Source organism: Trematosphaeria pertusa (assembly GCF_010094035.1).
Source record: "Trematosphaeria pertusa strain CBS 122368 unplaced genomic scaffold BU26scaffold_6, whole genome shotgun sequence".
NCBI classification, from domain to species: Eukaryota; Fungi; Ascomycota; class Dothideomycetes; order Pleosporales; family Trematosphaeriaceae; genus Trematosphaeria; species Trematosphaeria pertusa.
Genome location: NW_022987217.1, coordinates 807,716 through 830,181, shown reverse-complemented (window position 1 = coordinate 830,181; position 22,466 = coordinate 807,716). Strand labels below are relative to the sequence as shown.

The window sequence follows — 22,466 nt, the reverse complement described above, 5'->3', positions numbered from 1 at the left end:
GTTGGCGGACGGTGGCGCGGAGGTGGAATCGAAGGGGATTTGGCGCGAGCCGCATGTTTGGGAGCGTGACGATATTGGGGAGGCGCTTGAGAGCCTTGAAGGTATTGTGAGATGCGAAGCGATACTTGATGCGCATCTTTTTATGATGGATGTTGAGACCGGGAGGGATGTTTATTATCCTTGAGGGGGTCGGTGTTTGTTGGCCTGCGCGCGTGGCATAGCGCGGTGAGAGGGCGGTCAGTGTACTTGTCGACGGTTCCTTGCCTTCTCCCGAATGCCTCAACAGTGTGCGCCGGTGAATAGAGTTCAAGCATCTCTCAAATGCAGCATGCATTGCCTAGCTGTGAGTGGGTGACACTTTGACCCTCGTGAGGCCGATAACGGTCGGATCGGTGAGGAAATCTCCCAACTCCTCAAGAGCCTTCTGGACGTCATCCCCGCGATACCACTTGCATGGCATAAACAAAATAGTTTCGAAAGCGTCCAAATCACCCTCGTCGCTGTCATATCTTGGGGACACCTGCACTGAATTGGTCATTGCGGGGGCGCGAGGTCGAGCTTCGAACGCTTTACAAACCCTGGGCAAGTAATGTTAGGAATTGGCCTGGTATCCAACATCCTGAAGCTCTTTGATGTAGTTTACGAAGTCAAATATCGACCGGTACTCCACGTCGAAGGTCTTCACGCTCGCCGTCCGAACCTGAGGCTGAGCAGTCTTCCTGGCCGTCACTGCTCTCATCTTCTTGGGCGGAAGTTTCCGTGGCCCGATCGGAGTCTGACTCGCTGCGTTCCCCTGACTCCGGCTCCGACTCTGAAGAACTCGAGCTCTCTTCGCTGCTGCTGCTGCTGCTGCTGCTCTCGCTACTGCTCTCCTCGCTCGACACTTCTGTCCTTGATTTGCGTTTGCGCGGTGTTTTCTGTGTACGCGCAGTGCTCACTGTAGACGTAGCGTGCTGGGTTGCTGCGCCGTTCGTGCGTTGTATAGAGGCAGGCGCAGCAAGATTCAGTGCGTAGAGTAGTGCTTCCGCGCGTTGACGTTTAAGCCGTCGAATGTAGCCCTCTAAGTAAGGGTGATTGAGCATGTTCTTGATATTAGCGTTAAGCTGCCTTCGCTTCTTTTGCCTGCTTAGTTGCTCCTGCAGAGCTTCGTCTTTAGCCGCTTTGCGGACCTCTGGGTCATCCATAGTGCTTGCCTCTTGCTCGCCGGCCGCGTCAATCTCTTCGACTGTAGCCTTGCAGCGCTCTTTCAGTCGCTCGATAACACTAGCGCCTTTTAGTCCTTTCACGTACTCAAGCAGTGCCTCCAAGTGCTTATTAGGGATGCGGAATATGTTGAGCGCGTTGTTAAGAACGTCGTTTTGCTTTGCCTTGTTGAACTTCTAGTTTTTCCGATCGGAGAAATACTGAGTAAGATACGAAAGATAGAGAGACGGGTCCTTCTTGGATTTGGATGCTGAGCCAGGTGGTGGCTTGGACTTATCGGCAGACCGCTCAGCTCCCTTACCCGGCGCAGGTGAACCTGTTTCAGTCTGTTTCAGCGCTTTCCTGTCAGGAGTCTTCGCTTTCTTCTCTTCCTTGGTGCTCGGGCTTTGAGCTGGAGGAATGCTATTGGCAGGGTGTACCTTAGGAGGCGGTACGAACTGCGCTAGCTTAGCTGGAGTAAACTCAGCGCTCGCACCCTTTTGCTCTTGTGCCCACTTCTTGAAGAGATCCGAAGCGCTGCTACCGTCGACGGTTTTTGTGTCCAGCGTAAAAGCGACGGACTTGCGGCGGTCGGTGCGAGGGGGTGAGAGAACCTCCGGATTGTGGTTGCTTGCTGACTGCGCTGTTGCTCCCCGCTTCTTGGGCGTTGCAACCGCGGGCGAAGCGAGATGGTCGGTTTCGATAGAGGCAAGTAAAGTTGGTCCACCGCTTGCCACGTCTCGCTGGCTAGGTGAGAGAAAGGTCTCTGACCCTTGATTTGCCGGGACCTGCTGCTCCTGACCCGGCCCCGTTCTCGCTTGGGCTTTTGAGCTCGCTTGCCTTCCCTTCTTCTTGCGGTAGTCGGGATCCCCTTTTGGGCGGGACGATGGTGCTGGATTGGGAATTGACTCTAATGTCCCATTCTCTTCTTTTTCTCTGCACACCTGAGCCGGGACGACCGACGCAAGAAAGGAACGCTCCGTACGACCGCGACATCCTGTGCCTAGTGGCAGAGATCATCAACACCGCTGCGGATCGAGGTGGACGAGAAACGAAAACGGTGCTTCGTTATCTCGGATTACCGGATTTATAACTGAAAGAGCAGAAGGATTGGATCCTTTTGCTCCGGATAAAGTCCCTTCCAACGGCGCAGCAGCGGAGACTGCACTGGCTGACGGTACTTCTGGCGATGAAGCAAAGAGATGGAGCTCCGGACCTTACCTAATTGGGATCGCGCGATCCATCGAGTTCATACCTGCACCGCATCTTTTTCCGCTGCGAAATGCATAGCGGACATTTTCGCTGGCAACACCCCTTTCCTCTGCCGTATCTTAAAGAAGACTGCGCGGGCGACGCTGATCCAGAGGGTGGAGAAGCGACTAGGAGACAGACGTCCGCGATAGTGACGGGTCCACCAAACCTGGCGCTGCCGGCTCAAGGACCACAGACGACACGAAGACAGAAGCTAGCGCTGATGGTGGTGAGGATGCAGTAGATTATGCTTAACAATGGTCTTCAGCTGCCCGAGGCTTAGCCGTTAGCGCGGATTCCTAGCCCGCCCTGTCCGAAACCAAACTCTCTCCCGCGACTTAGAGCCACCACAGATACACCAGAAGCCACAGAATCTAGCAGAGATTCAACCTCCAGCTTCTCTTCTATATAAAGATTAATATCCCACCGCAAACCGCAGTCCTAAATGTTCTCCTCTTGTCCGCTCGCCTAACGCTAACCACTTTTCTACGTTCCCCAGCTTCCCTAAGAGTGAGAACTTCTGCTAACGTACCTCTGTTCTTCTCTTCTAGGCTACCCAGAACCCGTGTTCTCGCTCACTTCGCCTCCCTTTGTCTAGCTTGCCAGCAGCTTCTCCCCGCCATCCTCAAGCTCCTTAGACTTCACGCCGCCTCTACATTCCTCTTCCGTTACGCCCGCGTCAGACAAAGTTTTGAGAATCCCAGTTCTGAAGCTTGGGGGCAGCAGCTTTGTCGTGGGGCTGAGTGAAGCCGCAGATGAATATGTACATCTGCTAGGCATATCCAAGTCCCAAGGGAGGCCGGTTCGCAGCGGAATTGAGAGGGCATATGATACATTTATTTATGTATTATGGCAAATGGGATTCTTGTAGCTGAAGCAATATAGAAAGAAGTTCCAAGCCTGCATAATGTGCGATCAAAAGACGGTTCAAACAGCATCCAAAAATCCTGCAGCGACTAACAGGGAGATTCCTACCCATGAAGTCCTGAAAATCCGAAAATCCGGAAAGATGAAAATTTAAAGCATTTCAATGATCCGATGCGGGCACTGTAACGCTTAGTATCTCCCGGCATTAGAGAATCTTGCACCGGGAAGCCGACGACGCCGTCAAGGTCAGAGCCGCCCCAAACCTTACCACCAAGGCCTTGCGAAATAGGCGCTGTCACTCCAAATCATCTAGCTTGTCTGAGAAGCTATCTCCAGGAACCAGAGCGGCGCAAAACAGCGCAATCGGGGGTCCAGAACCCTCAGGCAGTATCTCCTCCAGACCACCCTATTCTCCTAGACCACCTTGGCCAGTGCCACTCTTGGACACCTAAATGTAGTATGACATCCTCCTCCATCGTAGGCTCCGCGAATGCTATTCTGCTGATCGGAGACCTACAGGTAGATTCTGCTCTTTGGACAGGGCCAGACATCGCCAGGCACTCTTTCTAGCTCCCGCTAATCACTCTCAGACCTCTAAAACCTCTCCTGGTATCCTCCTTAATCCGAGCAGCGACCTTCTTAGACATCCTAACACCGCCGCATTCAAACTCTGCGATTCTAGGCATTCAGCTATACTATAACCAGGTTCACAATAGCGGAGAGATACCCTGGGAAGGGCAGGCTTTGAAAACAGCAGCGATATGGACCGAAGAACGTGAAGTTTTTAAGTCTACGTAGGAAGCGAAACGCGGTCCAGTTCTACGGCCCGGACAGAGCCTGATCACGGTTTGTATGGGGGAATAACCTCTCTAAGGGGGTCCCCTTTGGATTTTGGCCAAGTTCCGCTAAAATGCAAATAGTATGTTGATCCCTACGCAAATTGCATCGTCGCTAATCCAGGAACTTGAGGCCTGTGCGCAGAATGTTGCGGGCGCGGATGAATGCTAGATCTTCCTATTCCATACCGGCATCCCTCAACTTCAAAAGGCCAAATGAAAACGGCATCCGGACGATGGTTTTGGACGCTTAGAGGCGAGAAAAGAGCGACAATATCGCAACCATCTCTTGCTCACGATTCATTATCTTCGTTCTTGTGATATCGTTTGTTGATTGCCAACATTCGGATAGTACTTCACGTAGAGCGCGCCTTCTCTGTTGTTTTGGGAGTGGCCGGCCTGCACCTTCCAACGTGGCTCGTAGAACACAGTCTTCTTCCCTCTCCTTAGTAGCTTGCAAACACTAACACAAGCGACACCTCTGCCCTGCGTCGTCCGTCCATCGACATGTCCCTGCTCACCCACTTTGAAGAAACCATCCTTCTACATTCTTTTGCAATTCATAAGACACATACTTTTGAGGATATACGTCGTTACCTTCGTCCGCACTGTGACGACGAAGCCCAGTGTGATTCGTCCGTGGTTCAGCTCGTCTACCAGATGCAGGAGATAGGTTTTTGCATCATTAATGTGCCGTATACCGGCTCGGTCGTCGGGGGCTCAAAAAAGCCACCCGTTCATCCAAACAACTCTCGTCGTCGGCACGCAACAGCCTCACCGGAAACGCGAGCCGTCAAGAGACTCAAATCATATCAACACCCCCTCCCTCTTTCTATAAGAGAACAGCCTACATGGGTAAGTCCTCCTCTCCGTTGTACAATGGGTCTTGCTCACGATCTCAAGGCGCAGGTGCATAACTGGTCTCATCCGACACCATTTTTATCCGCTACAAATTCCGATCTCGAATACTTATACCGAGTCCTTCGAATACCTCCGCAAGGTCGCAGTCATCCTGGAAAACCCGACGAAGGTGTCATTTGCGGCTCGGCACGTCGGGCAGATATCGAGCCAGGGTACAAAAAATCGATAGCCGGATACTACTCTCGCAAGACATTGATGACGCGAAAGAAGGCATATACCCATGTACAAGGAGTCTCAAAGCTCATGTACTTCATATATCAACCATTGGGCGAGAGGGACAACACCTGGAGATCCGATGAGAGTCATACACAGAGAGAGAAGGTGGTCGCCTTGATATGTCAGGCGCTCTCTCTGGCATCAGACAAGGTAATGTAATTCTGCGGCAACTCTCCTAAACTGGCTACTCACGAACTCCAGGTCGATTATGTCTTTCCGGTCGAAATTGGCCACGGCCGCAACAAGCCCAAACTCGGTTATCCGGCACATCATGCAATCGTTTTCCGCCTTATAAACGGGAAGGAGTTGCTAGTTCCATTGAAGCTTGACCTGCATAGTTCTAGCAATCAGCCAAGCGTGACCGGCATGGAGACGTGGCAAACTGAGTATCTACCGGAAAATACTACGAGGATTCGGAAATTCTGCGATTCGCCCGTACTCAGCGTCTCCGATGTCGAGTTGGTACGCGACGTCCACGAGATCCTCCGCAAGGACAGGCTTCAGACCAAAGACCACTTCTCGTCCCCAAATGGGGAGTGGAAGGCACGCAGGTTTAGCTCGGTCTGGTATGTGAAAGATTGCCTCGGGCCAACAGGCTCGAGGTCACCGACACTATTGTTCAGCCCAAACTGGTTCTGGGAATCGATTCAATCGTGGGACCGATTCAGGACACTCTCTATACTGGTCGATCGACTCACCTATCTCGCTCTGTCTGTGCAGTGGCTCTCCGCGGACGGGCCGCCTACGGTACCATTCCAAGCAGTTGCCCTCTCCGAGTTCCTTCTCGAGAAGCAAGGTTCTCATCATTCCGACGTGCCGGCATGGGCCACGCAACTCTCTCGGACTCGGGCATCTGCTGTCTGCCGGCCACTATCGGTTGATGATATTGTCGACGATGAAGGCGATATCGACTTCAACCATTCGATCGAGCAAAAGCAAGATCGTTCAGTTACAAACATCGAGCGGGCAACAATCCGTCCGGATTGGAACGTTGACGGAAGAGCGTCTTGTGCCGCACTGTGGGATTGTACCTTACCGCCAGTGCTTGGTACTGAAAATTGTCAGTATCATCAGGGTGCACCCCGCGGCGGCATTCTGCCACAGAAAGAGCTTCACGGTCCTAGATCAGAGCGTTGGACTCAACAGCTGCGATTGCTAAAGCATATTGCAGGAAATAACCCAGAGCAGCTGTTCATCATTGATGTGGAATACCAGATCTTCAACTACGCATGTCCGGTCGCCTTCCAGATTTGCGTGAAACGTTACAACGGCGAGGTCATCATAAGTGACACGGTCGACTACGAGGGCCGCACTATCGATGAGCTCATCCGCCTCTATTATACAGTCTCCCCTCCCGGCTTCCGCTTGCATCCTCTACACGAACATAGGTAAGTATACGACACTGGATCTCCTCCGCCAACTAATGCAAGTAGGATCCGGAGATCATTTGCGCGGTTTTATCCTACAGGTCGCGCAGTCGGTTCCAAGTTCACCTCAATGAGAAACGACCTTCTCACTGCGGGATTTACTCTCGCGATCAGCAAATGCATCTCATATTGTACGACACTAGACATGCAAGTCCTATGGAAGATCATCTTGGCGATCGACTTCCCTTTTATCGCGCCGACCCCGAAGACCGATCTGCCCGCCTGTTTCCAGCCTGTCAATATTTTTGCAATCCTGCGAGAGATGATCGCACTCGACAGTTACCGGCTGCAAGATGTTTATGTTGCTCTGTTTGGTGGAGGAAATTATCCCTGGCATACAGCTGATTTCGACGTATATGCTGCGGAGGGTTTGGTGCGGAGGATGGCTGCAATCTAACATGATTCTCATCGCCGGACTAAAAAGGATGGCGTTCAACCATACTATTGGGCGTGCGGCTGGTCCTTGGTTGAAGGCATATAACTCGGGGTTGGAGTTCGATCTTTTCATTGAATATTGTCAACATATCCAAAAGGGATAGCTTGAAGGTGGAAGTTTTGTTAAGGCTATTGTGATAGTTCGTGTTGGTTTCCGTCCTTCCTGCCTCTTCTTTTGCCTGCTTTATCTTCTCCTCCATCTCCGTGTCCCACTCTTCCTGCATTGAAATGTCGATCCCGGTGAGCGAGTCGACCCCTTTCCGCCTCGGCGCGAGCACCGAGGCGTCACCGGCTCGCTTCCGTCTCATCATTTGCCCACAACATAGCCCAGAAGCTCGTCCATCACCTATTGCGACCCCAAGTAACATGCACCCTGCCTCTCACATGCAGCTATGAAATCCTGGGCATCCTGACCTGTAATATGTTTGCACACGCGCGTGATGCCCAGGACTCCACCCAGTCGCTGCACAAAGGGATTGTAACCTCCTTTGGCTTTGAACCTATTGATTACTTTCTGCACTATAGCTCCTGCAAAGCTGTGGGCATCAGATATCTTACCAATCTTGCTTTCAGCAATTAGCTTAAGAAATACAGCGCACCTGTCCTCTTTTTTTTTTTTAAGCAAAAGGATCGTCTAATCCTTCTGCTCTTCAGTTGTGATTCCTTATATATCCGCCAACATCTTTCCTTTGGCTGCAACGGCTTGTATAAGTCGTCTACCACGTACTGCTTTTCTAGTCCCGGGAGTACTGTCGACTCAAGCACTACATTACAGGAGTCGCCCTGAAGTTTGATGACGCTTGGAACGTTTGAATACGTGTACTGCTGCTGTCGCAGGGTTTTCAGGTCTCTATCGAATTGGGCTTTGCAGAAGACCATGTCCGTTGCCGTTCCTAGCTTTTGATCTAAAACCTAATTGAGCGTTGATGCTTACATATGTAGGTGATGTTTGAGCTATATTTATAACTGGCTTCCTACACATAATGAAGCAAAAGGTAGAGAATTACATTCACCTTCGACATATGGCGCTTGAAACCCGGAAACCTGTAGGAAGCAGAAGTGTTGTATTATCGTATATATGCACTGCAACCACGAGATCCTGGACGAGGAGCACTGCAACTACTAAATCCTGGACGTAGGGCTGCATAAAGCAAGATAAAAAGGACCTAAAGCGCCCCCTGAACCCCATATCTCCATTTTGATCCAAATACCTCACTCAAACTCTTAGTCGCCATCTTGAGTATCATCAAACCAGTTTACATCACTACGGTAAGGCTCCCCCTGTATTAGGGGGCAGGCTGAGGAACACATTGCGCAGTGTGCAAAACCCAAGTGAACAAAGCATTCTAGGAATGTTTTGCGTCTTGAATATCCTGTCTCGAAGCACGCTAACTTCAAATAAGCGAATACCAATTCTCCACTAGCCAAATAGGCTTGGTTGGTTGGTTGGTTGGAATTGATTTACGTCCAGTACTATTGTACATGAGTGCTTCCCGTGGGGCATTAGGGACGCGCTAAGCACTGCCTGTGGGCTGGGCTGTGAGAGCGGATCGTGTGTTCAGCTGCTCCCCATATAGAGAGCCTGTCGGTTCCTAATCCTCCTCCATGCGAGGACATAAGAATTGCAATGAAAGTTGACCGTAGTCAAGAGAATTGCCGTCCGCTGGCTAGGTTGACGCGCCCTGTTGGGCCTGTTTGAGGTCCCGGTGAGGGATAGGTGTCTTTGAACCATTTGGTCCCTTGTGTTGAAGTGTGATTGTGATTTTAATTTTGCCGTGACACGTAGGGGCTGTAGCTGTTGCAGCAGCTATAGCCCCCCATAGCCATGCAGGTGATGATGTGAAGTAGCGTATGTTGTGATATTTAGAGGGCGGCCTCGGGCCAAATAGGCAAAGATGCGGAGAGTATATGGTCCGCTCACGGGTGCGTGTCGCTAATTGCCAAGGTGACTTTGTAATCAGACAGAGTGAGGTCTGACTAAGCTCGTCGATAGGGCCCTTTCGCCGGCTTTGGGATTCATTTGCACCAAGACTTAGAGTAGTTTGAATAAATGTTACTGTGTTGGAACGGGTCATGAAAATAGAATAGCGAACGTGTCTTCATAGCCTGGCTGCATACTGCCGTTCCTCCTTAGACTGCGCCGCAAGTCGCGCTCGCCAACATTTGGCATGTTTCGATCGGAATTGAGACCCACGTCGGAGGGGGATATTGAGTACTCGAGTAGCAGCCGACACGCGTCAGGATCGGTGAGGCCGTGCAGCAGAGTGTGCTCGTCGGAGGTCCAACCCACGGCATCCTCCCCTATATAGCCTTCGTCCGGCAAGAAGTCGTTTCCCTGCACCAAGCCCCTTAGCTAGGGACATGCGCACACGATGTATTATCCACCCAACCAACCTGGGAATGTCACATACGATGTCACATACGTCGGTGCAAACGATTTCATTATATATGCCCTGCAGTACGAGAGGAGGAAACGAGACAGCGCTGAAGAAACAGGAAACTGCATAGCCGTTGGATCACCAATGATCTATCCCAAATACCCATGCGTTACGACAGAACAACAGACCTTTTAAGCTGTTGAGATGAAGACCCGAGTTTGAGCTCAACGTGCGTGGCGAAATTGGCACACCTTGAAGTGATTCTTCCAATCCGGCCACTGCTTGTCCATAATGTAGTTGCACCCGAGGTTGTGGCACCTCACTCGCTCAACCCGAAGCCCAGAGGCGCTATGCTTCTTCAGATGCAACTGGTCACGGTCGACCTTGTGGGCAGATACGAATATCCACTCCTCGTGACACTGACCGCACCGGTGCTCGGAGCTGAAGGACGCGTGGCATTGATCGAGGAAGGGTTTGGCTTGGTTGTAAAACCCTGCATGGGAACTGAACTCCACGGCGACGCCTACTTTGACCAGATTAACTGCGGATAATTAGCAAAGATATAGAAACGGAAGCGGGTCGCTCACCCGCATTAGCTGTCGCAATACTGTTGTCCTTGAGCACGTTGCTCAAGACGTAGGAGTCTACCTCATTCAGACCGGCCTGTTCCAAATATCTCATGAAGGCTTGCATCACGACGCCATCCTTGCCCATATCATAGCGGAAGGCATTCTGACGATCGAAAATGGGCACATCCTTACTCCCCTGCGACTGGCCGAGCCAAGCATACATGACAGACTTGCTCCTGTCGCTAATGTACGGTATGCCCATCATGCGCGGGTATTTGAGTTTTCGTGCCGCCGCGAAAGCCTTTGGAACGTCAAGGTCGGCCCGTTCGAATAGTCGTGGGACGTTAAGGAAAGGGGCGTCCGCTGGCCTGCTGTGCGAGTCCATGGTGCGAAGTCCCTCAGTATTTGTTTGAACGGCACGACCTTTTGGCATGCCGACCGGGTCAACGGACGAAGACCGAGCGTGTAAGCGGTGGCCCTCGTCACCACGGATGTCGCTGGAGGAATCCGAAGTGAGATCGCGACCATGAAACCCCTATACGACTTATTAGTGTATGTGTGAGGATGAGATTATACTCTACGTTACCGAAACCCGAGTCCTGCGCTCTCCGACTTGAGCCGTTCTACTGACGCCACCAACACGAGAAATGTTTGATTGAACGGCCCGCTCTTTTGAGGGGCCGAAAGGTTCCCGTGGGAGAGAAGGCTCTGCGATATTGGAGGGACCGATATCATGCTTCCGGAACGAGGTTCGTGGTCTGATCTGTTCCACGGTGGGGCGAGCGCGGTCGGGATCGGGGTGAGCATCCGAGGAAGCCTCACAAGACGTGACCTGGCCGTCTTCGTCGCCTTCTATCTTGATCGTGGACTGCAGCTGAAGCCTGCCCTCATCTTGGAGGACTTCGATCGCATCGTGAATGAACTGGGCCTGGACGGCGAACGTGGAAATGTTGTACTCAGACAGATCGGGCAAGCCCGGGGACGGGCAGGAAGGAAGCCACTCGTAGAAGACACTGAGCGCGTGAACCTTCATCTCAGCGGACGATCGATAAGGTCCTTCAATGCGATTGGTGAAGAACAGGCAGAAGTCCAGCATAATATTTGCCAACTCCGTAGGCCCTATAAAGCCTGCGAATATGCTGGGAACGGGTGTCGAATACACGCATGGGCCAAAAGGGAACATGACGAAGAGTGAGACAAGTTTTTGAATGGAAAATAAAGTGCAAGAAGTGTTGAGGTGGAGAGGAGGGAGAAGGGAGGAGAGAGGAGGACGAAGAGGATGAGGTTTCACGTCATGTTTATTTACCTGACTGAGACGCACCTTCCGTCAACACTCTGATTTCGTCATCAGTCACTGCTCTCCGCGGACTTGGCAGCGCATCCGAATACGACGCGAACATAGAAGCGCAAGGGCTAGGGAGTACGCCTATCCAATATGCAAGGCGCAATACGTCCATGCATCCTTCTCAACTGCGCCAATACCGCACACGCCCAAGACCAAATACATATATCGCTGCGAATGTGTCACGCGCGTGGATGAAAACATTTAGGGCTAAAGCACACGAGGAAGGCGATGCCACAGAACCGCGACTCCATTCAAGTCCAGGCTCGTCAATCACATCCATTCTATGTTCTGTCCACTCTTCTTTTCCAACCCCCAAGTATACATATTTCAACACTCGTCTAAACATTTGCCAAGGTTCCTATTAACTTCTCTCTACTACTGAATGGAAATAGTATACATGAACTGGCAACAACATCAAGGGCGCGATTGGTATGGATGAGCGGTGGGTGCTTTTGAACCCACCACCGGCGACGGAGGATGCTTACCACTATGGAGCGAAAGGGCATACCGAAAAATGGCTCTTGTAGTTCGGCCAACGCTGGTCCATGACAGCATTGCAACCGAGGAAATGGCATCGTCGAAGCTTGCCTTTCGAGAGTTTGGGGAGACCGAGCTCATGAGCATGACTCTCGATATGAACCAACGCACCCCTCCCTTTGCAGATTGTGAGAAACTCCACCCCACAAAGAGAACATTGGAGTTGAAGCTGTTTTGGTTCGTCCGCTCGAGCTTGGTTGATCGTTGGCATAAGTTTGTCGAGAAACCCGCAACGCCTCGCGAATTTCTCGGCGTTGGCAACGCTAATGTAGTTTTCTGAGCGTGATTAGCCTTCATCAATGCGGTATGTGTGGAATTTACGTACTCCCTGGTGGGTTATGCGACGTTAACATGCCCTGGAGGTATACCTGCAAGGGGGGATAATACTCTTCTGGAAGTCCACCATCCTTTAGGAAGTGGAGCAAGCCTTGAGGGGAAATCTCCATCCTGTCAAGGTCTATTCGAAAGCAATTGGAGTAATGCCACCACTTACCGTCCTCAAGAAGGCCTTCGTCAGCTTTTCGAAGCCAGTTCTGTTGGACAGTTTCCCGTCCGCCTCCGGGTTTTGCAAAAAAAACCGACCCCAGCATAGGTGGGAATGCAGCAGCGTTGCTCCGGGTCCACTTGAAGATTCTTTCCATGGTCTCGGGGCTTGCATGGCCCTTAGTGGGGTAGTGATGACCCTGGGTATCCGTTGGCCCGACGTGATCATCGATATCTCCGTTCTCATCTTCACCCTCGTCATAGTTATCGTTATCCATATCTTGGTTGAACGGCGGTCGTTTTGGACCGCCGAGTCCGTAGGATAGTGTTGTCGACTTTGCGTTGTCGAATGGGCGTGTGTGTGCAACAGAACGATGCTCCTCCGGTGACACGTATCGGCGTTTCGGTGAGGGTGTAGTCAAGTCAACGAGCTCAAGAGACCTTTTCTGTGCGCTTGACTTGGAGGGCGATACTCTGTGAATGAAGTCAGCGAATTGTCTCAAGATGAGAGGGGTTGCAACTCACACTCGAGGACGAAGGCTAGTGCCGCCCGTAGACCTAGATACAGCAGAAGAATAGTACCCTGTCTGACCGTCAGCAGCCAGCGCGGACTTTGCAAGAGACTTTTTGCAGTGATTGACGTCCGGGTGGGTAAGCAATGATCAGGAAGGACGAACCATGTTGCATGATATTTTGATTGAACGCAGGGGCTTTTGACCCTGCGATGGAGACGATACCCCTCGCCAAAATAGAGTTTGTGGTATCGTGGACGAGATGTGTTGCTGCATCGACTGTCATGTTTCCATGAGAGAGCCAGTTGCAGTTACTCAGACTGTCCCGCACGGCACTGGAGACATCGAAATGGTTATCGAACGTGACGCTTTCGGATTTTTCGAAGTGGAGGGCAGCTCTACACAACCGCTTGGCATGCGTAGCTTGCAAGATTAGCATGTAGCATCGACACTGAACATCATGACGTACTGGGGTCGATACTGTCGATGGAGTGGTCCGAGACAGTGGTCGCGAACGAGGGGAATCCGCTAGTATACGACGAGGTGACACGAGCGCTGGAGCTGTTTGAGAGGTTGCCCTGAGACTGTTCGCCCAGGGCTGCCGTCGTGGTCGGCGTACGTGAGAGGTGACGAGCAGCGGTACGCTCCCGGATGAAGTGGTTAAGCACCATGACGAGGGGTGTTTCGGAATAAGGAAACGTAGACAGCAGAAAGCGGGAAGCAGAAAACAGGGTGCAGAGCGAAGGGGTATGTGATGGTGTGATGAGGGAATCGGAAAATTTTTTATCTGTGACGCGGCGCTAAAGCGCGCCTACCTTCCCCGGGTGGCTTCACCAAACGAAGTATGGCCAACCCCTCAATTTCGACAATGCAGGCCGAGCTATCCAATTGAAGGGGCATGTGCACATTGTATCCTCTTGCTAGTGCAAGCAGAACCCTGGCAACAACCACGGCGATCATCTATCTTAGACTATCAAGGTCTTCGCGTAGTCGCATGGTCTTAATGCCACGATCAGGAAATCTCAAGCTGCAGAAGGCCTCCCCCCCCTAATGTTGTCTTACGTGCGGCCGTTACTGATCAGGAATATTCGCCTGGATGCGGCTTCGGGCTCTTCATTGCCGCTGTGATACATTTGAGGGTCGGACAGGCGGAACTCTCTTGGTTTGAACACTCTATGGACTTTCAAGTCTCGTGATACACTTCTATCCGCAAACTTTTGATCTACTGCTGACTTCCAGACTCGGTTGTAACTTCGCACTTACGAAGGAGCCGGTCGGAATGACGTCCTCGGAGTGTTTCTCCGTGCGCTGTGATTGATTGATTGATTTTCCTCGTTCCAAGTCACCAAACTATAGAGGTTATGCTGTGGAGATTGAGATGTATATGCGTCTTTGTTATGCCATGACTGTTGGATATATACAAAAGGCTTTTGATCGAAGCTTGTAGTCAGAAGACGAGTGAATAGCTACTTCTCGGCTAACGATAGGTGCCATCTTCTGATAAAGATTCTCCCGACAGCGTAATCCTCGCGGTCGGTCCGTGCACGCTTAACGTCACTCGATTGTTTTCGGCTCGAAAAATTCTCTTCGGTATCCATTGCACTGATCCCACACCCACGCCACCAATCAACGTTACACTTGTCTCTCATAGCTCTCGACAAGCGACAATTCGTCAATACTTTCCTCGTGCGACGTAGCGTACAGCAACATCGTTCCTAAAACATTGAACATGACTCTCGGGTACTGTGGTCCGTCCCGGATATTCTTGAATACCGAACAATATGAGTCGTATTTGTGAACCAGGCTGAGCATTATTTTCCGGTGTATTATCTATGGCGTGGGCATCCTTTACCACATTGGAGAGAATTGATTTGACTGAGTCGTACTAGTCGATGGTTGCCGCGAGGTGCACATTCTCAGATTCTCGACGGATATCGACTACCTAGGCTGGCTTGTTCTCGCAGATGAAGACGAAGCCCATCTGCTAGAGGTAGCAGAGTAGTAAGTTTTCACATGCGACAGATCCCGTTCATGTGCTGACTTCAACCCATCCCATACGTTGTCCAGGGCAACGGACGGATCGGCCGATTACAGGGATCTCAACGACATGCAGTAGACGTCGATACCCTTCGCGAGGCGAAAAAGCTCTCGCATTCACACAAATACGTGATCTGCACCGGTAGAGGAATATGGCAAGGATGAAATGGGTATATTCGTCCGCGATTGGCGAACATCGGCGTCTGGTAATGAATGGGGAATGCTTCAGGCACGCATATGAATGAATCAACTCCCGGGTTCTACGATTCTCATAAGTTTGATTCTGTAAATAGTGTGAGGCACTGTGCAATTATTTCTTTAGCCTCGCATAGGCCAGAAATTGCTGATGCTGTTAATGGCTGGCATAGACCCAAACCCCAGAACGCCTCTGCTTCCCGAGTCCATCCTACACAAGTTGGATCAACTGAGCCACGTCGTTGTCGCGCCTCATCATCCCAGCTCTCCTATTCCGAAGGACCTCACAAACGCACATTTCTTCCTGACAATTGATCTCTGCGGCCCGCTTGTGGGACGAGTGGAATGATAATCTCACGGAACAGCGGCCGGGAGGAGAAGCCGCCAAAGAAAAAGGAGCCCTAAAAAGCTCCTCAACAACGACGATAGTCCACAACGGCAGACAATTTAAGTAGCAATACACTGTCAACTTATGCCTGCTATATCTACGACAAAAGTTACGTGTAGCAGTAACCATATCCGGCAACATAGGTGACGACAGGCCGAAGATCAACCGACCGACCCGCAATTGGAAGACCATGCGATCTACCTTCATGCATCCGAACCGTGTGGTATGCGTACACCGCTGTATCGAATGCTGACGTACCGCTAATGCTCATGCCAGGCTTGCAGGCGCCCCCCCCCCCGCCGTTCGCACAAGCACCGACAATCCGAGGTCTAATGCATCCTGCGGACCTATTCGCCCCCTACGTCTCGGTTACGATATACTTGATACAAAGTTCCGGCGTTTGCTCTATATTCCCGCATGGCGCCCGAACCAGTCCAGGCATAATGAAGAGAAAGGCCCACGGGAGGAAAGCAGTACCGGGGATTGTACGGCGATTGCCAGGTGCGGAGGTACAAGACTCATCCAGAAGCGTGGATCCAACCAGAACTTCCGAGAACACGTCTGAATCTTTATACCCTCGCCCAGCTAGCCCCCCTGACGCGCTATACATCAACATATTGCACTAACGGACCATAACCCGGAGGTCGTAGCTATCAAGAGGCTAGTATCCGCCAGGCGAATCGACACCTCCCCTCACGAATACCCAGACGAAATGAGCATGTGCAAGAATACCAAAGGAAGCCGACCCCCGAGAACGCACGAGAAAGCTAAAAGCACAGAGGTGAGGGCGGGAGGGGATGTAGGGGAATGAGCATACCCCACCGTGATACCCCCACGCTGCGACCGCAATGCGTCTCGAGGCCCCCATCCCCGGGCAGACATACGAGGCGTTAAGCAACCCTGCAACAGCAAGATTCTTGCAAATTCGGCAGACCGCAGAACCCGGAGGTCACGGTGCCTATCCGAATCGGCAAAGCGCGTCAGAGTCACGATGCCGGACGGCCCAAGTGCAATGAAACCAATCGATACAGAGAAGCATTACCAGCGGTTCAACATTTTGCTCGCCCACTCGGCGCACGCACTGCTTCCCCTAAGTTCTCTGACAACGCAATTCGTTCATTACTATCGGCCAGAACCGGACCAGGGGTCTACTGGCCGACGAGGAGAGGTTTAATTTCAGGTGAAGTAGCAAGTATTGAAACATGAGTTGATCGATGGAGAATACGAGAAATATAGCTATATATATACGACACAAGGTCACGTGAAGCAGTAACCATATCCGGCAACATCTAACCTTGGAACATACATCTCAAGAAGCATACACTAACCTAATGCGCATCACCCAGTAACACAACGAAGCATCACGGAGTAAAAGGAGGGCGAAAATAGCTTATCAAGTATGCTACTATAAGCAAAAACAAGACAAGGGAGATAACGCGCTCGGCGCGTTCTGATCGTCAGGTTGGGGAAGCCCGAAGCAACAATCCCCGCACACGCTTCGTCCACCTTCTTGACAGCAACAAAGTTCTGCCACGATTTAAGCGAAAAAGATATGAACTGCTGCAGTGAGCGACGGTGGCCGCCGCGAAGGAGCAGCAAGCTGACCTCTCGCGATATTCCTAACGGGACGCTGTGCATCGCCCATTCAGGTACGCGCGACGCTGCGCATAGGTAGGCTCAACGCGGACTGCAAACAACGCCCGAACCACACTCTCACACTTGCCAAAGACTAGGAACCTGTTCCCAAAGAGAGATCAACTTCTTTCAAACACACGGCAACGATTTAAGCCAAATCCTACCATCGTGCTCTCTTCAGGACTAGCAACAGTAGCTTTAGCAGAGCGCCTAACATAGCGCCACCCCTAATGATAGCAACTACGCCAAGAGCGAATCCGACTATAAGGAGCCTAGAAGTAAGATAGCAAAAACCAACAAAAACGGAGTCCCACGCAAGCCGCGCGCCCCTCGTGCTCCACTTCTAAAATGGAACGCGGAAGACTACATCAAGGCCCTGTTCGGCATCGCCTTCGCCTGCGACGAGCTTGGAATCCAGACCTTCCGCATTCTACCCTATACCAGGAACTCGCGAGGAAAACCATGTATAATATACGTGCGGTCTGGTCAGGTCAAGAACCTGTCCTTGATGTGTTATGTAAGTGTCGGCAGCGAGAGTACGCCTATTATCGACTTCATGACCCAGCGAAACATGGAACTTCTCGAGGAGTACGACCCGGTCATCAATCCGACCGCCACCAAGGTCTTCGTCAACGGTGTCTGGGTAGGGACACATATGAACCCGCAACAGCTTGTGACGGTTGTGCAAGAGCTCCGACGAAACGGGACGCTCTCGTACGAGATAAGCCTTATTCGGAATATTCGCGACTGAGAGTTCAAGATCTTCACCGATGCTGGACGTGTCATGAGGCCGCTTTTTGTGGTGGAAAATAACGTTTAGAAGCCTAACCGTGGCCACCTCGTATACGACCAAACTTATCTACAGAAGCTTCTTAATAACTCTACAGTAGACACATCTAGATACAACGACGAAGATATAATAGAGATAAAGTATAGATAGAGGGGACTTATTCATAACGGTGTTGTTGAATACCTTAATGCTAAGGAAGAAGAGACCGCTATAATAGTCATGTCGCCTGAAGAGCTAGATAAATAGCGCGACCTTAAACAAGGTGTCCAGCCCGCCCTAGATGCAGACAAGAAGAACCGTCTAGGCCGCATTAGGCCGAAACCAAACCCTACGGTTGCCATCTACACGCACTGCGAAATCCACCTGGCTATAATTTTAGGTATTTGTGCCAGTATTATTCTATTCCCTAACCACAACTAGTCCCCTTGTAACACCTACTAGTCCGCTATAAGTAAACAAGTTTTAGGGAGAAAAGGAGCTCTGTATTAAGAAATAAGGGGGGGCAGAAGGCCCTATATATACACCTGTTAAGAGGGGGTCATGTAACCTATACAGGGGCCCGAAACAGGGGCTTTTCGTCGCTAACACACCCTCCTAGCTTGTAACAGTGTGGAAAGCTGTAAACAGAAGCTTGAAACTATACCTAAATAGGCAATCGGTGATGCTTTCAAGAAGATTTCCGTACAGGAAGGAGCCGTGAGAGGCTTAAACAAGGGACAGAGAGGGCTCAAACAGGAAGAGCTAGAACAGAAAGGAGCCAAGGAGCCAAGGAGACTCAGGGGCAGCATGTAGCCCAGAAAGGAAAGAAGCCAAAACAGACTCAGGGGCAGGTGCCAGGGGTGTAAAACAGGAGGCGTTCCCGCAGTGAGGAGGCTTCAAAGGAGCCGAGTTCTAGACGCTAGAGTCAAACTCAAGGCTGTGAATACAGCCGAGCTCAAGACGGAGCTATCAAACTCAAAGCTATCGAGTAGCCAGGAGGTGTAGGTGTAGGCTAGCTTTAGAGCGCAGCTACAATTAAGAGCTAATCGGTGGCCAGAAAGACAAGTTATCGTAAGAGCTGGCTCGGTGCGCAGCTGTGGGTAGCCGGGGCGGCGGCAGAATCGTCAGGGGCAGCTGGCTCGGTGCGCAGCTTCGTGTAGGGCCTTGGTGGCCAGAAAGTTGTTATCGGGCTTGTGTGCCCAGGGGTCGTCTCCTTCAGAAGTGCCCGTGAGGCTCTCCTCCTTGAGAACTACAGAGTCATGCTATAAGGCAGCAACCCTTGATGGATCCAGCTCCTTGAGAGCCAGAATCCAGTTGTAAGTGGGCTTGTGTGCCCGTAAGCTCTCCTCTTAGAGCTACAGAGTTATGCTAAAAGAGGTGGCAATAAGTGGGCTTGTGCGCCCGTAAGGCTCTCCTTTTCAGAGCCACAGAGTTATCAGGGGCTCCTGAATGGGCTGTGCCCTCCATGGTGGATCTAGCTCCTAAGAGCCTTAAGCAGTGATCCGATTCATGCTAAAAGAAGTGGCAAACAGGTCCTTAAGGCGACGGCAAGGTGTAATTAACTGACGAGAACTCCCATATTAACTCTATATTAACTGGTGGCAGCGTCGATCAACACTCATTGAAGAGGTGACTATATAGGCGAAAATCCGGGCTCATAACTTTTAGGGAGAAAAGAAGCTCTATATTAAGAAATAAGGGGGGGCTGAAGGCCCTATATATACACCTGTTGAGGGGGGTTATGTGACCCATACAGGGGCCCGAAACAGGGGCTTTTCGTCGCTAACAACAAGCTATAGGCGTGGCTCTTACCAACTATACGCTGCGCATGGAAACTATGATAAATGTTCTTTATTATCCACAGAAGCCGTTGGCTACAACGCGGTTCATGGAGTATCTAAGATTTCGTGAACTACTCGCTAGTCAGAACGCCATCGTGGCTATTGCTTGTTACTCTAGGTACAACTAGGAAGATTCCGTTATTATAAATTAGAGTAGTATTAATCGTAGTCTCTTTAGGAGTCTTTTCTACAGCGCGTACACGGAGCAGAAGAAGCGTATTAGTGTTAACGTCTTAGAGCAGTTTAAGAAGCCTACGCGCGCTAACACTATGCAGCTAAAGGCGGGCACATATAACAAACTTAACAACAATAGTGTAGTTGCGCCTAGTATCCGTGTTTCTAGTAACAATATTATTATTAGAAAGACGGCGCCTATACTAGAAGATGCTAAGAAGCTAGGTTAGAAGACGGCTTTGCACACAAAGCGCGATGTGTCTACACTACTTAGAAGCACGAAGAATAGTATTGTCAATTAAGTTCTCTTTACTAACACTAAAGGTCTACGCTTCTTTAAGGTGCGCACACGAACTACAAAGGCGCCACAGATTAGCGACAAGTTTGCCTCTCGCCACGGTCAGAAAGGTACAATTGGTATTACCTATCGCCAGGAAGACATGCCCCTCACTCGCGATGGCCTCACGCCTGACCTAATTATCAACCCGCATGCCGTTCCCTCGCGTATGACCATTGCCCACTTGGTCGGCGCTATCAACGCCTCCGAAAGCGACGCAACGCCTTTCACAGACGTCACCGTCGACCAGATCTCCAAACTTCTAGAGAAGGCTAAGTTTTAGAAGCGCGGTTTCGAGATCATGTACAATAGGCATACGGGCAAGAAACCGCGCGCACAGGTTTACCTCGGCCGAACGTACTACTAGCGCCTGAGGCACATAGTCGACGACAAGATCCATGCGCGTGCGCGCGGTCCGCTGCACGCCTCTCGACGAGGAGCCTGCAGAACAACTTCATGAGACTCCAAGGTGCTGTTGTTGGTGGAGGGAAGTGCTGTCCAATAGTCAGTTGTTCCCAGATTTATATGGCAATACCTCCAGAAAGCACTTGGAATCAGTTGGAGGATGTCGAGAAAATCGGCGAAGACGAGCCTCCGGCGGCGATAGCACCACCGAGTCATGTCTGAGTCATGTCCTTCCATTTTGCAGACGGGTGACGTCACTCCTTCCTTGAATATCGCACGTGACCGCAGAAACAAACGGCCGGTGCCAAGCCTTGCCTCCCCTAGGGTAGACAATAAGCCCATGAAGTTCACACGCGACCCTGGGTGGCGCAGGCTAGCGGCACCAACGACACCAATAAACTAGACGCCGCTTGCAAGCGACTTTCTACAGAAATAGAGCAGACACTCATATTGTCGCTGATTCACTGGCGGTAAGTACCTAGCTGTTGCCGGATATGGTTACTACTTCACGTGACCTGGTCATGTATATATATAGCCATATTTCTCGTATTCTCAATCAATCAACTCATGTCCCAATACTCTGCAATCCATCCAATACTAGCCCATGCCGTTTCCGTCCAAATTACTACTCTAAGCTAGTTGTTGTCTCAGTAGCATGAGCCTACAATCTTCCAGCGCTTCTGGCTCCCGTCCCAGTCTTCTTAGTCCTTCGGCCTCATATTCGTGTCCCTCCGAAGCAGTGCGCAAACCGCAGCTGCGGCCCGTTCAAACCCCCCAGCACCTCGAGCTCACATCTTAATCGCATCGTTTTACCAGTCAGTCTCTCAACGTCCTGCCTCCGCGTCGAGATCGTCTACTTCTATGAAGGCGGCTCAATACCGATCACAAGATACTACCATAGTAAGGCCGAGATCGTAATCCAACGCCACCCAATGGGAATCCCGAGCGACGAAACATCAAAGGACCGGCAACTTGCCAGCCTCAAAGAAGAGGTAAGAAAGATACTGTAACCGTCAGACTTCTACCCAAACTACCAATCCCAACAGCTAGGCACCGCAGAACCGGTACACGCTATACACGACGACACGCCTACACTTATAAGCATGTTTCATTCGGTCCATACAGCTTTCCCGTTACTTCTACGGCAGACGATTCCCGAGCAACCGTCAAATTCCAGGACGGATGTTTTTCTTGCGGCCGTCCCAGGTATATGGGTGGGCAGCGATACACACAAGTCGGAGATCTCCTAGGCACAATAGAAAGAGGGCTGATCGCAATCACGGTGGCAGCGGAGTATTATGCTGAAAGAACCCCGATGCGTTGGTTAGACGCCCCAAGGCCTGCCTGTGCGATTCGAGGAGGATCGCGGTCTTGCCACCGTTCTCGGAACTATCAATACCGTTGCCTACGTCTTTAATAATAGCGAAGCAGAACTTAGACGCCTCCCCAGAGGGAAAGACTCACTACTGGGTAAGCACCACGGATGACAAGTTTTCCATCCTGGGCTACCAGGTCGACGAGTACGAGACTGGACAATCCGGCGCGAGACAAGCCAACAAGAACGTCGAGAAGACGAACCCCCGCCAAGTCCATGGTTAGCAACTGCCATTCCAGTCCTGGGCTCCCAGGTTAACAGGTAGGAGACTGGACAAGCCAATAACGAGTACGAGGAAGGTTGTACCAACAACAGCGTCGACACGATCCCACCAAGTCCGTGGCTGGCGAT

The 22,466-nt window shown here is 51.2% G+C and overlaps 6 protein-coding genes across 6 annotated transcripts; 2 read left to right on the top strand and 4 right to left on the bottom strand.

Moving 5' to 3' along the window:
- Positions 1–647: 647 nt before the first annotated feature.
- BU26DRAFT_604161 (uncharacterized protein) lies at positions 648–2,613 on the bottom strand (the record flags this gene model as incomplete). Its single annotated transcript, XM_033835499.1, has 3 exons — positions 2,168–2,613; positions 1,405–2,118; positions 648–1,263 (listed from the first exon to the last, which is right to left on the bottom strand). Exons 1-3 carry the CDS (start codon positions 2,200–2,202, stop codon positions 648–650), a joined length of 1,365 nt encoding a protein of 454 aa, XP_033684859.1. The 5' UTR covers positions 2,203–2,613.
- A 2,030-nt stretch (positions 2,614–4,643) lies between these two features.
- On the top strand, positions 4,644–7,097 carry BU26DRAFT_563750 (uncharacterized protein; the record flags this gene model as incomplete). Its single annotated transcript, XM_033833202.1, has 4 exons — positions 4,644–4,991; positions 5,040–5,423; positions 5,475–6,661; positions 6,707–7,097. 4 exons carry the CDS (start codon positions 4,644–4,646, stop codon positions 7,095–7,097), a joined length of 2,310 nt encoding a protein of 769 aa, XP_033684858.1.
- Positions 7,098–9,206: 2,109 nt separating this feature from the next.
- On the bottom strand, positions 9,207–11,265 carry BU26DRAFT_604160 (uncharacterized protein; the record flags this gene model as incomplete). Its single annotated transcript, XM_033835498.1, has 4 exons — positions 9,207–9,470; positions 9,765–10,054; positions 10,101–10,617; positions 10,669–11,265. The coding sequence occupies 4 exons, from the start codon at positions 11,263–11,265 to the stop codon at positions 9,207–9,209; spliced, it is 1,668 nt and encodes a 555-aa protein (XP_033684857.1).
- Positions 11,266–11,603: 338 nt separating this feature from the next.
- On the bottom strand, positions 11,604–12,470 carry BU26DRAFT_291081 (uncharacterized protein). The gene is made up of 2 exons (XM_033821641.1): positions 12,290–12,470; positions 11,604–12,240 (listed from the first exon to the last, which is right to left on the bottom strand). Exons 1-2 carry the CDS (start codon positions 12,408–12,410, stop codon positions 11,915–11,917), a joined length of 447 nt encoding a protein of 148 aa, XP_033684856.1. The 5' UTR covers positions 12,411–12,470; the 3' UTR covers positions 11,604–11,914.
- Positions 12,471–12,849: 379 nt separating this feature from the next.
- Positions 12,850–13,781, bottom strand: BU26DRAFT_291090 (uncharacterized protein). The gene is made up of 3 exons (XM_033821642.1): positions 13,429–13,781; positions 12,973–13,382; positions 12,850–12,921 (listed from the first exon to the last, which is right to left on the bottom strand). Exons 1-2 carry the CDS (start codon positions 13,628–13,630, stop codon positions 13,042–13,044), a joined length of 543 nt encoding a protein of 180 aa, XP_033684855.1. The 5' UTR covers positions 13,631–13,781; the 3' UTR covers positions 12,850–12,921; positions 12,973–13,041.
- A 3,350-nt stretch (positions 13,782–17,131) lies between these two features.
- BU26DRAFT_530446 (beta and beta-prime subunits of DNA dependent RNA-polymerase) lies at positions 17,132–20,702 on the top strand (the record flags this gene model as incomplete). The annotated part of the gene is made up of 11 exons (XM_033830965.1): positions 17,132–17,228; positions 17,670–17,896; positions 17,975–17,995; positions 18,035–18,100; positions 18,155–18,220; positions 18,251–18,423; positions 19,298–19,299; positions 19,783–19,942; positions 19,982–20,223; positions 20,302–20,611; positions 20,648–20,702. The coding sequence occupies 11 exons, from the start codon at positions 17,132–17,134 to the stop codon at positions 20,700–20,702; spliced, it is 1,419 nt and encodes a 472-aa protein (XP_033684854.1).
- Positions 20,703–22,466: the final 1,764 nt, after the last annotated feature.

Bases quoted from the DNA above. Each gene is read 5' to 3' on its own strand.
- BU26DRAFT_291090 (XM_033821642.1), bottom strand. From the start codon at position 13,630: ATGGTGCTTAACCACTTCATCCGGGAGCGTACCGCTGCTCGTCACCTC. The intron at 13,383-13,428 runs GTACGTCATGAT...TAATCTTGCAAG, and splicing joins CATCGACAGTATCGACCCCA to CTACGCATGCCAAGCGGTTG.
- BU26DRAFT_291081 (XM_033821641.1), bottom strand. From the start codon at position 12,410: ATGGAGATTTCCCCTCAAGGCTTGCTCCACTTCCTAAAGGATGGTGGA. The intron at 12,241-12,289 runs GTACGTAAATTC...AATCACGCTCAG, and splicing joins GTCGCATAACCCACCAGGGA to AAAACTACATTAGCGTTGCC.